The sequence below is a fragment of the Ursus maritimus genome, unplaced genomic scaffold, assembly GCF_017311325.1.
Source record: "Ursus maritimus isolate PB19 unplaced genomic scaffold, ASM1731132v1 scaffold_2, whole genome shotgun sequence".
NCBI lineage: Eukaryota > Metazoa > Chordata > Mammalia > Carnivora > Ursidae > Ursus > Ursus maritimus.
Window position 1 is genome coordinate 64,639,676 of NW_024424452.1, and position 14,158 is coordinate 64,653,833.

A 14,158-nucleotide genomic window follows, 5' to 3' on the forward strand; every position below is an offset into this window, starting at 1 on the left:
AGTGAATCACCGTTAAAACCAATGCTTGAGAAGAAATAAGGCACTAGGTTCATGTAAGTGACACAAAATCTAAACTATGGTCTCGAATTGTGTTTACATTCCTTCTCATAGTCCCCTTTGGGAAATAACTCCTGGAATATTTATGGAGAAAACAATGGAAGTTAGCAGTTGGCCTCTTGGTCCTAATCTCTGGCAAGGACATCGTCAGATTGTCTCGAATGAAGTGTTTTTGCTTTGCCTTCTTTCCCTCTTGGGAAATAATTCGTGGGGTGTTTGTGGGGGGTGGAATGGAAGTTTGTCTATTTAGCACAGACAGAGTTGGAAGGAGAGGAAGGCCACTCTTACAGGGGTAGATAAAGCATCCAAATGCGAAAGAAAGTTCTGCCAAATTAAATGCTCTCTTAGGAGACCTGGGCCGGTTTATGCCGGTCTCTGGGCAGGGGCTGTTTTCCTAGCTGCCTGGAGGCCAGCGCTGCCTCCTGAAGTCAGTGGCCTGGCTGAGGAGGTGGGCCGCTGGGCCAGGGAGGGCTCTGCTGCTGCTGGTGCTGGGGGCACGAAGTCCCAGGACAGGTTCCTGGTGCCACCTTACGGATGGGCTCAGTGCAAAATGGCAAAGATGGTCATTTTATAATGGGCGCACTTCTCTCCTATCACATGCAAAAGCGAGGGACAGTGAAAGGGGCCCCCCCTACACCAAGCCAACCCTTGTCCCATGGCTGCGACACACACTCCGGGGGACAACAGCATTTCTCCCCTTCAGATGCCCTTTGGAACCTAGGCCCCCGGGTCGCTCTTCCTTGCCCAGGATTGAACTTGGTATGTTTGTTTGTCTCCATGCCTACTCTGCTTCTTCTTTTCTTTCTTTTTAAAATCATTTCCAAAACCTCCTTTACTTTACCGAGATGAGGGGCAGGAGAACTCCCCTACTCAAATAAGGACTGGGGATATGGTAAATATTTGGAGTTTCATGGCCTGGCCGCTAGTGGTGAGGAAATCCGTTACGGATCTCCCCGTCCTTCCCGGCCGTCTTCACTCATGGTCATAAATCCAGTAAAGCCTGTCTTGGAAGCAAAGAGAAAGAAGTCACATGACCAGTAGCTGACCAGCAACAGCCCTTCTACACCAATGGAACTGGCTGGATGAGACTCGGAGCTTCTTCCGTCACTCTGCCTGGCGTAGCAGAAAGCAAGTCTCTAGATACAAAAGACAATAACGGACATTGCTTTCCCGCGCTCTGAAAGCACACACGTGTGCCGGTCCTCAAGAATGACCAGCACAATGTCTTGTTGCGTATGGTGGTTACCTATGCCAGAGTGACCCGACACAACGTTCCAGCAAAATGATGACAGTCCCGATCCCCAGCAAGGCTTCTGAGCTCCTGTGCTCACCCACATGTACAGCTGAAGGCTGCGGGTTTGTTTCCCCTTGTGGGCTCTCTGGGAGACCCCAGGATTGATTATTTCAGGATTCCACAAAGATGAGTTCAGGAAAAAGATTATACATCACAATGCTTAGCATTTATATATCAAAACAAGTTATAAATAGTTCCTACCGTGACCACGTCTACGCGAGGTAGGTGAGTACGACTGTCCCTACATTACCAATAGAAACCCGAGGCCGAGGAGTGCGGGACTGTTCCAGGCCCGAGGGGTCAGGAGCGACCTTGAGACTGGCATCCTGGTGACCACCTGATTTGGGCTAAAGAGGCCGTGCCCGTCTCTAGGGTGGCTACGGTCTGCATTAATACAGGGTTATATGTTGTATAGGTATAAAACAGCGACACACGACGACATCATAGAACAATAATCCAATATTTCTGTTTCTTAGTAAAATATGTGAAGCACAGTATTTAAATTGCATTTCTCTGAAAAGCATTTGGTATATTAAATAGCTCTATAAAGATTTGCTGGCATACCCTTAACAGCATAATGAATGATTCTAAAGAAACTAAAACCCACAGATGCATAGAGACCTTTCCTTTATAATACCATAAGCTAAACAAACAAAAAAAAATGTGAAAAACTACTTTATTCTCGTAATGCAAACCTAATCGCTTGCTGGATATTGGCAGGTAGCTACCTAATTTTTCTGAGCTTGAGAGAAAAGATACATATTGCTGGCTGTGGTTTTAAACTATTCATCTGAGGGGAAAATGCAGTTGAAAGGTGAAAATTACAGACCGCCATTTCCATTTGGTATCCATTCTGAGGAATTCATACACTTTCAAAAGACGTCGTTGTACTTGGAACTAGCATGGAGGTGAGCAGAGGGACGCTGAGGCTAAGAAGAACAGTCTCTGAGAAGAGAAAAAAAGTGGTACCAAGGAAAAGGGACGGTATTCGAAGAAAACGAACAAGGAGGCAAAAGGGTGGTTTTCAAGGATGCCGAGGCTAGCATGAGATGTCAGCTGCTCACGCTCGGATGACTGCACGGGTCTTGGAGACGGTTCGCGGGGTAGATACTTGGCTTGATCAGTCCCTTGGCTGCGGTGAAAGCCTCGCTCACTTCTCTAAGAAGCAGATCTCAGAAGGGTATGAGAAAGCGTTGACCTCATGCTAAGCTTCGTAAGAACCGACCAGGTGGGTCGGCAGAGAAAGTTCTAAAACTAGGAAGGAGGAGGCATCGAAGTCTTAAAATTTGTATGCAAACATAAAAACTAACTTCCAAGCTGAAATGACATTCTCTGTCAGGAGTCACAAATAGAAAAGTCCTAACCTTAGTGCACACGCCGCTAAGATAGTGTTAGATGAGATATTACATGGCGTTCAGAGAATCTCTTTGTGTCAGTGTGCTTTTTCCCTAAAAAAGACATATTAAATTTTTTTTTCTCTCCTCAAGTCCTTTATATATAAATAGGAAAGGCAAGCTGTCCTGTCAGTTTGCTCCTTCACGCTAGACACTGGCGGGGTCCTTCGCGTGGGCGCCGTACGTGGCAGTTTTGTTGGTGGGGGGCTTGAGTCTGAGCAGGCTGGAGCAGTTGGGCTGTTTGGTCGGCTGCACGGTCCGGGCGTAGGGTGAGTACCAGTCCCTCTCGAACACATCCTTCAGCTGCTTGATGATGCTCCTGTTGTTCCTCACATCAGCCTGGTTGATAACGAGGCCCGTGCCAGCATTCTGGGTAAAGTCGTTCCCTACCCAGTCAAAATTGCCTGCACACAAAGGAGAGAATGGTGCCGAGTTAAGATCCACAGGGGGAATGTTCCCCGTTTAGTGAAACACCGAGCAGATTCTATTTTTTTTTCTAAATAATAATGACAGGGAGATTGAATTGTGTTGACAGCTCAGGGAAAAAAAAATTCCAAGAGGCCTTACATATGGCATATTAATATTTGCATATTATTTTGGCATTTTCTTCAGCTTTGCTCAACTTGAAACTCAAAACAAGGAATCTGCTGGGTTTTTTGGATAAATGTTATTTCTTATTGACATTCACAAGATACACTAAATACAGCAACATTTAAGATATATAGGAATACACTTAAAAATCCTGTGAACAATTACTACCTTCTCAAAGAGACAACATCTGATCCGTACGTACACACGAGGCCTTCTAATTACAACGCTCCCAGCTTGCATATCAACGAAACGGCTGAAGCCAGGGAAGGAGGGTCACTTCCCGTCTGAACACACAAACCTCTCCTTGCTCGGCTGTAAATCATTTCCTGGTTCCAGGGTCTGGGTCCTTGGCCCAGGAATCGGGCATTTGCTGAGCTCATAGGCTCCCCAGCACAGACGCTTGGGACCGTATTAGTTTACCAAAGCTGCTGTAACAAAGGCCCACAGACCGGGTGGCTTAAACGAGAGAATCTATTGTCTCAGGGTTCTGGAAGCTAGAAGTCCAAAATCAACGTGTTGGCAGGGTTGGTTCCCACCGGGACAGAGAATCTGTTCCCGGCCGCTCCCCTGGGCTTGTAGATGGCCAGCTTCCCCACCGCGTCTCTTCACATTCTCTTCCCTCTGTACATGTCTGTCCTTGTGTCCAAATTTCCCTGTGTATAAGGGCACCAGTCAAACTGGATCAGGACTCATTCTGATGACCTCATTCTAACTGGATGACCTCTGTATAGACCCTGACTCCAAATAAGGTCATATTCTGAGGTACTGGGAGTTAGAACTTCCAACATACGAATTTGGGGGGGACACGGTTCAGCCCATGGCAGGCAGTAAGGCTGGGATCTGTCCAAGAAGGGGCCTAGCGTATCCGCGTCACTCACGTGTAGTCCTTCTTCAAGGCAGGAGGAGATAAAAGGAGAGACTACCCCAAAGTCCCGCACGAATCTCCTATCTTGGCATCCATCAGGGAAAGGTTCTAGCAGGAGAACAAAGTTTTCTCCTCAGGAGGGTCCACTCCATTCATTTCTTTGGTCTTTTTGTCTTTCATTTAATGTACATTTACTGATTGTCTCATGTCTACCAGGTGGTTACCTGGGGCCGTGATAGAAACCAGAGAATGACGGTCCCTGACTCCAAGGCGTCCAGGAAGGAAACACGATTCTAACACAAAGAGATGTATGCATACAACGCCACGAGGGCAAGGGAAAAGCTGCACGAGTCAGGAAAGCATTTTGTTGAGTAACGAGAGAGAAGCAGAAACATCAGTTAGGAAGGTAGAGAGCCTCACCCATAGAGGGATGTGGACAAAAATACGATCAGGATCTTGCATCATGAGGCAGAGGAGTTAAGGATGAAGTCAGGATATAAGGACCTTAGGGGGGAGAGAAACTGTCCTTTGTTAAGTGCCTACTACGAGCAAAGCACGAGGCTTGGCATTTGTATCTGTTCTCTCTCACGGTTGGTAGGATTTATACCCACTCCACAGATGAGAAGCCTGAGGCTCGAAGAGGTGAACAGATTTAATCAATGATGGACCCAGGTCTCCACGAACTCTCTATAATACCATAAACGAAGCAGTGTTCTTGCTAAAAAAGATTTCATGAATAACCACTAGCCTGGGTGTGGTCTCAGCTCCCAGTTTTGTGCTCCTCTGTTGTTCAGAGCTGGTCTCATAAAGAAAACTGAAGGAGTGTTAAGTGTAGATCTTGATTTCCAGTCCCTCAGCGGCCCTGCAGCCATCGCTGCAGGAATGTTTGCTGAATAAGACACTGGGCCTCCTTGACCCAAGGCCCCGCAGCCATTTGCGCGGGGAGAGCCATCCAGAGAACCGATATCCATTCCTTCACAGCGCTCACCCTGTGGGCCCTCCTCTGCTCTCTGAGCCCCCACACGTATCAACTCCCTGGGAGAGCGGAAGTGGTTCCCTTGTCGCAACTTGTGCACCTTGAGTTTATTCCTCAGGGCCTCACACGGGTCCCCAGATGGAATATTCTTAGCATAGAGAACAAACCCTTCTTTCCTTCTCTCTCTCTCTCTGTCCTCCGTCTCACACTGTCTCCTGCCGCTCCCCAGACACCACACCGGCACCCTGGATGGCTTCAGGACAGACACAACGTTGGACGAATGTGACTGCTCTGAATGAGGGGACTGTCCGGACACCGCGTTGGAGTCTCCTGGCCAGCGCAGGGTTCTGGCCGGGCGCTCTCACACGCAAGGCCATGCTCAGACGCAGTGGCTTCGTGCGGTGCTCAGCGCCAGGCTTGGACTTCTAAAACCGGGGGTTAGTAGCCGCTGCGCGGTAAGAGTTACTTTGGAGCCGCTGGAGGACAGCAGCTTCGGGTCATCCCAGGAACAAGACTCCTGGGCTCTTGCACGCCTTTTGGGGACTTGCGGATTAGACGCCAACGTCTCGTCCCCACAGCTGAGTGCCGGGCAGTGAATTCATTACCTCATTACATTATCTCATTCAATAGTCACTGCAATTCTACGACGTGATGATACTCACTCTGTTGTACCGATGGGGAAATTAAGGCACAGAAAGGCTAGGTGAGTTGTCCAAGACAGGAGTGAAAGAACGACCAGAGCTGAGTTTCAAAGGCAGGTCTGACCCCACAGCCCATGCTTAACTTCTGCTCCATGTCGCCTCTGATCCTAAGGGCCTGCATGGTACCAGCTGGGCATTTCCCCCCAGACTTTAGCATCAGCTTCCAGGGCCGGAGCATCGGGCCACACTGAGCCCCACTCCTCTGGGGACCACACTCTCTGAAGGACACAGGGATGGAGCTAGGTTTTGGGGGAAGCATGAGAAGACGGAAAGATAAGTGAGAGAAGTGACAAGATTCTGGAGCCTTATTCTGCGAGAGTCAGCTTTTCTCTTCAGTACAATGCGTGGAGCAAGATCCGACATTTTTATTCTCCAAAGCCGTAAGTAGGTCCTTCTCTGCAATTCCAGCACTAGGCAGCTCTCACGGGCCCACAGAGGCATTCCTCCGCCGGGGTGATCACGTTTTCCCACCTCTCACTTCCTCATGGTTTGGCTGTACTTAGAATCACGTACCTGCTTCAGTGTTTTCTCACCTGGGACACTGCTCCACCCAGTACGGAGACTACCGTCTCGGCTTCCCGAATGCATGTGTCGGCTCCGGTGGCAGGAGAACAGTAGTGCCATCCCCAGGAACCATGGCACGGGTAAGGACAAGCTCACTGGGAAGGTGTACGTGCCTCAGTGAGCCTTCTGAGTGCCTCCAAGTAACCTACCACCCCCCTGTCAGCCCTCCAACAATTCAAACCATCTTCTGGACAAATGTGCAAAGCCAGACTCAAATATACTCCAGAGAATTCAAAATCAGACAGATGATACTGTTTGGGGGAATCTTCTAAGTCTCGTGAAGATTTAATGAGCTATAATTCCATGCAAGGTCTAGTGTGGATTTTTCTTAATTCAGCATTCTCAGCAGGTGTCTGAGTGACGACTGAAGAGATTTCCAGAACATGCTGGTAATTATTTAAATTATCAATGAATTTTCCTTCTGGATGCTCTTTAAATATTTTTATACAAGAACTATGCCTCGCTCTAGGGAATTAATGTTTTGCCAAAATGCTGTGTGTAAAATGAACTCATTTAAAAATGCATTATAATAGAGAGCCAGAAATAGACCATGTAAATATAATCAACTGATCCTTACAGAGGAGCAAAGACAATACAAGGGGGCAAAGCTAGTCTTTCCAACAACGGTGCTGGAGTAACGACATCCACCTGTAGACACAGACCCTACCTATAAAACTCCTAGGAAACGACAAATAAGAGAATCTAGATGAACTTCGGTTTGGTGGTGACTTTTAGGACACAGCACCAAAGGCACGATCCGGGGAAGAAATCACTGACAAGCTGGACTTCATTACAATTTAAAATGTTTTCTCTGTGAAAGACACTGTCAAGAGAATGAAGAGATAAGCCACAGGCTGGGAGAAAATATATGCAAAAGACACATCTGATGAAAGACTGTTATCCAAAATATACAAAGAACTCTTAAAACTCAACAGTAAGGAAATGAACAGCCCGATGAAAAAATGGGCCAAACACACCTCATCCAAGAAGCTATTCAGATGGCAAGTAAGCATAAAGAGATGCTCCATGTCGTGTTATCAGGGAAATGCGGATTAAAACAATAATGAGGTACCGCTGCACACCCATCAGAATGGCCACGATCTGGAACTCTCGGTCACTGCTGGTGGGAACTCAAAACGGTAGAGACGCTCTGGAAGACAGTTTGGCAGTTTCTCACAAAACTCAACATCATTTTACCATACGATCTGGCGGTCACACTTCTTGTTATTACCCAATGGGTTTGAAGACATGTCCCCACAAAAACCTGCATGTGAAAATTTACAGCAGCTTAATTCATAATTGCCAAAACTTGGAAGCAACCAAGATGTCCTGAAGGTGAACAGATCAACGCTGGTCCATCCAGACAGTGGAATATTATTCAGCACTAAAAGGAAATGAGCTGTCAAGCCATCCAAGATACCGAGGAAGCTTAAATGCATAATGCTAAGTGAAAGAAGCCAATCTGAAAAGGATATACACTGTATGATTCCAACTACATGATATCTTGGAAAAACTCAAATGATGGAGACAGTGAAAAGATCAGTGGTTGCCAGGAGCTGGCAGGGAGGGAAGGAGCACAGAGGACTGGCAGGACCCTGAAATGACTCTACATGATATCGTAATGGTGTATACGCATCATTACACATTTGTAGGACCCACAGAACGCAACATCAAGAGCGAACCCCTAATGTGCATCAGTAGCAGCGTGGGTTCACCAACTGTAGCAAGTGTCCCACTTTGGGGGGAGGCTGATAACGGGCAGGCTGAGTGAACGTGTGTGAGGGGGCAGAGGGAGGTAGGAATTCTGTGTTTTCTGTTTGGTTTCGCTGTGAACCTAAGCTCTAAAATAGTCTATTTTAAAAACACATTATACGTGGAGAAGACGAGAGAGAGCCAGGAATCCATATTTACTAAGGACTGAGACAGATGAGAACCAGTGTTTGGAGCTTTTCATGTATTATCTCATTTAATCCTCCACCACCAAAGGGTGGATGCTTTTTACAGACAAGAAAACAGTGGCAGCAGGGCTCAAGACAGATCACATGACTTTCCATCATCTTCCAGCTTGTAAGGGTCAGTGCTTGAATTCAGATAGGGGTTTTGGGGACTCCAAAACACTTATTTAATTCGTTAACATCACTTTTGGATAGAGGCACTATAAGACGGCTCCATGTACACGCAGGTCAAATATCCAGATCTGAGTTCCTAAATTCAGCTGTGCTGGAAACCTGATCCGTCCCTGTGTTTCCCAATTATTGAGCCCGCAGTTCCCAGTTTTGATGGAATGATTCTGAGTTTGCTTTTGACACATGCTCAAAGAGGAGCTGATCTCATTCTACTTTGCATAAGCTAAGGAACATGAGAAGATCCAAATTACTATGTTTCAAGCCGAGAGAGACAACATGAATAAAATAATATTGTCATTTTCTAAAACAAGTTGAATAATACCCATTTTTAAAAATTCCAATATTCTATTCTCCTAATGTGACACATAACTACTCAAAATGGACAAAGGACCGCCTTCCACGGAGCCGGGATGGAGGAGCTAACTTTCGAGTGGCTGATGGCAGTGTCTTCTGGTTCCAGGTGGTAGGGTTGGGGGGGGGAGGTTCTGGGTACCATGGATTCTAGGCCTCGCTCTTCCTCTTCACATCTGCATGTTTAAGTCATTTCCCCTCTTATGGTCCATGTTTCCTTATTGCTCAGCTGCAGGTGATAAAAGCTGCCCTCCCTACTGGCAATGTTGCTTAGAAAATCAAACGAGATAAAGCACTTTACAAAGCAAAAGCCATAGTCTTTACTCACTCACTGAATTGGGGGGAAAAAAAACCCATATTCTACGCTCCTTCATTCCACACACGTTTTTCTTTTTCTTTCTTTCCTTTTTTTTTTTTTTTCCAGATTTTATTTATTTATTTGACAGCGAGAGAGCACAGCAGGGAGAGCAGCAGGCAGAGGGAGAGCGAGAAGCAGGCTTCCCACCGAGCAGGGAGCCCGATGCAGGACTTGATCCCAGCAACCTGGAATCATGACCTGGGCTGAAGGCAGACGCTTCACCGACTGAGGCCCCAGGCGCCCTTGGGACTCGCCTTTCATGAGCCATTCACCTCCTCACCTATAACATCAGGCAAGCGGACCAAAGAATTTCTGAAAACACTTATTAAAGACATCTCTGGTGTCCTCATACTTGAACCAAGCCCTAGAGGAGACGTTCCGTTCAAGCAGCTGTTTGCCCTCCCCGTCCTGCTTCCTCCAGGGCCCCGCGGGCTACGGAAGAACACGCTGGGACCACCACTGACCTGCGTGACCCTGAAGGGGCCTGACAGCCCTGACACCTACCAATGTAAGCCGCGCTGTCCGTCACCATGTACTTGTTGCGATTTAATTTAGGAAACGTGTGGTCCTTTTGTTCTTTCGTAGCACACACGTTCTCTCTTTCCAGATCGAAAAATTTCTGTAAGACACAAGAATAAACAAATTAAGGAAGCAGGTGAATAGGGAACGTTTTTGGTTTTGTTCAAGAGCACAAAAGGGTTTCTTATCCAAATACCCGCAGCCGACCTCATACTGGGTTATTCAAGCCATAATCTTGTTACTTCATATAGATAGAAGCTATTTTTGTTCTCAAATCTATATGGGCAACAAGAGGGAAAATTAGCATGCTCAACTGGGTCTATAATTAACACTTTTAAGCTGCAAAATGAACACAAAATTCATTCTTTCAACAGCATGAGGGCCAGAAGGTTTTTAAATTCTCATTGTCTTATTCCTCGGGGTGCGCTGGCATTTGAGGTCTGCCCAGGGTGCTTTCTGTCACGCATGCCAATGAACTGAATGAATATTCCTCCATGTTGCATACATTCTAAAAAGCAGCAGGGCCGTGTCAATGACTAGCTAATTCAGCTGGGGGTTTGCAAAGGTCAAAAGAGATTCTGCCAAGGGAACAAATGCTTTCCATCTTAACACCTAGGTCTACAAGCTCTTTTAATAAGCAAGTCAAAAAAATCAGCACTTCAAACCATGAATCCTGATTTTCAACTTTAATGTAACCCCAAAAGCCCTCAGGCCCAGGGCTGTGGGGGGATAAGAGAGGGGGCTGACAGTGGAGGTAGGTAGGCTGGAGCTTCTAGAATCTGCTGGAAGTGGTAACAGCTCAGATGAGGCCTGAACTGTGACCGAGCCCACGGATGACACACCATCAAAGGTGAGCTCTCGCGTCTCCTTCGTGCTGGAAAAGGCTGAACAGAACTGCGTAGAATCTTTCTGGAATGAATATCTTAGGTCTGCAGGATCATGCGTGTTTGATGGGAAGAGGAGGCAGAGAGAAAAATGAGATGTCATCTAGAAATGGAGACGTCATTTACAGTTTTAAACCAGCAATATCCACAGTAGCCAAGACATGGAAGCTACCTACGTGCCCACTAACGGATGAATGGGTAAAGAGGTTGTGATATATCTGTACAACGGAATATAATTCAGCCATAAAAATGAGGAGATGCTACCGTTTTTGACAACATGGATGCACCTTTGAAGGCATTGTTCTAAGTGAAATAAGTCAGAGAAAGAAAGACAAATACTGTATGATATCAATTGTATATAGAATCTAAAATTAAAAAAAAAAAACCAACACAAAATCATAGAGAAAGAGACCAGACTTTTTTGTGTGTTCTGATGCTTTGACATCTGGGCCCTGCTGAGCCTGGAGGGACTGCACTTCCGAGGGCTGGCTAATTCCTGGAGATAGCAAACAACTTGCCCGTGAGAGCACTTCTCATATGTAAACCAAACAGTCCGTGGCCCATACCCTGAACCACCTCCTTTATGGGCTCAAACGCTGGGCCACTATCCACTTGCCCTAATCACCCCAGGGCCAGGTACCAGGCAACCAGGGGCAGCCCCTGGGCCCATGAGCCCACTGAAATCATTCAAACTCGCCAATCTTAAGTGGGCTTACCCTGTCTTGCGTCTTCCCCGGCCCCGTAAACCAAAACAAAAGTCCTTGTCCATCCTTCCCTCACTTCTGCCTCCCGGATGACCCTGGGGCTTCCTCTTGTGCCCCCTTCCCTTGAGATCTGTGAATAAAACAGTCTTTCCAATGGGCGTCATTGCCTGATCTGTTGGGTGTCCTCCTATCTAAATCATAATCAAACCTGTATTTTAGAACACTGCTGAAGTTCGAAAGTCTGACACTAACTGCAAGCATCCTGAACTCTGAGTGAATGCCCTCACGTGGCAGGTTCTTCACCCTTCTCCAGCACACCCTCGTTAGGAAAAATGGCTAAAATGAGTCCACATCCACCATGCTCCCTGCTTCTTCCACTCATTGGTTCACAGATCCTTCCTGAACACTCTTCAACAGCTCCCTTTTTTTATCTTATCCATCCATCCATCCATCCATCCATCCAACATATAGGTTTTGAATGCTTTGTGCCAGCGACCTGCTAGGCACTGGGAATTCAAACATCACTTGATTTTCCATGCTGCCCCATATGCCACTTCAGTTATCTGGAAAATGCCATCCTTGAGCTGAAACAATCCCCAGCATTCTCTTGTCCATAGAAAGATACTGAACACAAGCTGATTCTATTCTCCTGGGTCTCTGCCTGGCTTTCTGGGACCATACCAGTGTTTCCTCTAATCCCTGATATCTGATTTCAAACCGAGGTTGGTGCCCTAGTCCAACTCCTGGTTATCACATTCACTTGAAAATCTGGTGTGGAAAACAGATCCATGGTAGTAATCATTGACCTGTTCCTTCTTTCCATTTTATTGAGGAGTAACTGACATCTCTCACTGCATAAATTTAAGTTGTACCGCATCGTGGTTTGATTTCTACATATCGTGACATGATGATCACAATACGTCCAGCTAACATCTATCTTCTCATATAGATACAATAAAAAGATAAGAAAGAAGAAAAGAATAAAGACAAAAATTTCTCCTTGTGATGAGACTGAGGATTTATTTTCTTAACAACTCTCCTCTATATCATGTAGCCGTGTTAACTGTAGTCATCACTGTACGTTAAATCCCTAGTATTTATCTTGTAACTGAAAGTTTGTACCCTTTGACCACCTTCCTCCAATTCCCTGTCCCCCTACCTCTACCCCTCACCTCTGGCAACCACAAGTCTGGTCTCTTTTTCTATGACTTTGTGTTGGTTTTTTTTTTTAATTTTAGATTCTATATACAATTGGTATCATACAGTATTTGTCTTTCTTTCTCTGACTTATTTCACTTAGAACAATGCCTTCAAAGGTGCATCCATGTTGTCAAAAATGGTAGCATCTCCTCATTTTTATGGCTGAATTATATTCCGTTGTACAGATATATCACAACTTCTTTACCCATTCATCCGTTAGTGGGCACGTAGGTAGCTTCCATGTCTTGGCTACTGTGGATATTGCTGGTTTGAACATGAAGGTGCAGATACCTGAGTTAGTGTTTTCATTTCCTTTGGATCTATTCCCATTAATAGAATTGCTGAATCATATGGTAGTTCTATTGTTAATTTTTGGAGGATTCTCCATAGTATTTTCCATAGTGGCTGCACCAATCTACATTCCCACCAATGGGGCACACAGGCTCCCTTTTCTCCACATCCTCACCAGCATTTGTTATCTCTTGTCTTCTTGATGAGGGCTGTCCTACATGCAAGCTATAGTATCTCATAGTAGTTTTGGTTTGCATCTCCCTAATGACTAGCAATGTTGAGCATCTTTTCACGTACCTCTTGGCATTCTGTATACCTTCTTGGAGAAATGTCTATTCAGGTCCTTGGTCTATTTTTTAATTGGGTTATTTGCTCTTCAGTTGTATGAGTTTTTTATGTATTTTGGATATTAAGCCCTTATCAGATATATGCTTTGCAAATATTTTTCCCCTTTCATAGGTTGTCTTTTCATTTTGTTTCTTTTTGATTTTGTGGTTGTGTCCTAGGAGTCACATCCAAAAAATTTTTATTACCCCAGTCCATGTTAAGAAACTTTGTTCCTTTGTTTTCTTCTAGGAGTTTCATGGTTTCAGGTCTTACGTTTAAGTCTTTAATCCATTTTGTGTTAATTTTTGTGAGTGGTGTATAATATGGGTCCAGTTTCATTCTTTTACATGTGAATATCCAGTTACTCCAGCACCATTCATTGATGAGATTATTTTTTCTCCATTGAGTATTCTTGGCTCCCTTGTCAAGTATTAGTTGGCTGTATATACTTGGGTTTATTTCTGAGCTCTTGGTTCTGTTCCATTGGTCCATTTGTCTGTTTTTATGCCAGTACCATATTTGATGACTATAGCTTTATAGTAGAGCTTGAAATCAGGAAGTGTGATACTTCCTTCTCTGTTCTTCTTTCTCAAGATTTCTTTGGCTATTCGGGGTCTTTTGCAGTTCTGCATAAATTTTATGAGTGCCTTTTCTACTTCTGTAAAAATGCCACTGGAATCTTGATAGGATTGCATTGAATCTATAGATGGCTTTTGGTTTACTGACATTTTAACAATATTCATTTTTCCAGTCCGTGAACCTGGGATACCTTTCCATTTTTTTGCATCATCTTTGATTTCTTTCATCAATGTCTTAGAGTTTTCAGCATACAGATTGTTCATCTCCTTAGATAAATTTATTCCTAAGTATTTTATGTTTTGATGCTAGTATAAATGGGTTCCATTTCTTTCTTTTTCAGAAATTTCATTGTTAGTGTACAGAAACACTACTGATTT

The 14,158-nt window shown here is 45.2% G+C and overlaps 1 protein-coding gene across 7 annotated transcripts in view; it reads right to left on the minus strand.

Annotated features, from left to right (window-relative positions):
* The window catches only part of PLD5 (phospholipase D family member 5), a 421,522-nt gene that overhangs the window by 34,293 nt on the left and 373,071 nt on the right, over window positions 1-14,158 (minus strand). For 5 of the 7 annotated variants that reach the window (XM_040636059.1, XM_040636062.1, XM_040636063.1 and 2 more), the window contains 2 exons: window positions 9,782-9,896; window positions 2,014-3,149 (listed from right to left, as the gene is read on the minus strand). In XM_040636059.1, the coding sequence (XP_040491993.1) occupies window positions 2,893-3,149; window positions 9,782-9,896 (372 nt within the window). In that variant the 3' untranslated portion in view covers window positions 2,014-2,892. Of the gene's footprint in view, window positions 1-2,013; window positions 3,150-8,459; window positions 8,792-9,781; window positions 9,897-14,158 lie in introns of those variants that run through there. The other 2 variants (XM_040636061.1, XM_040636060.1) reach the window with 2 other exon arrangements.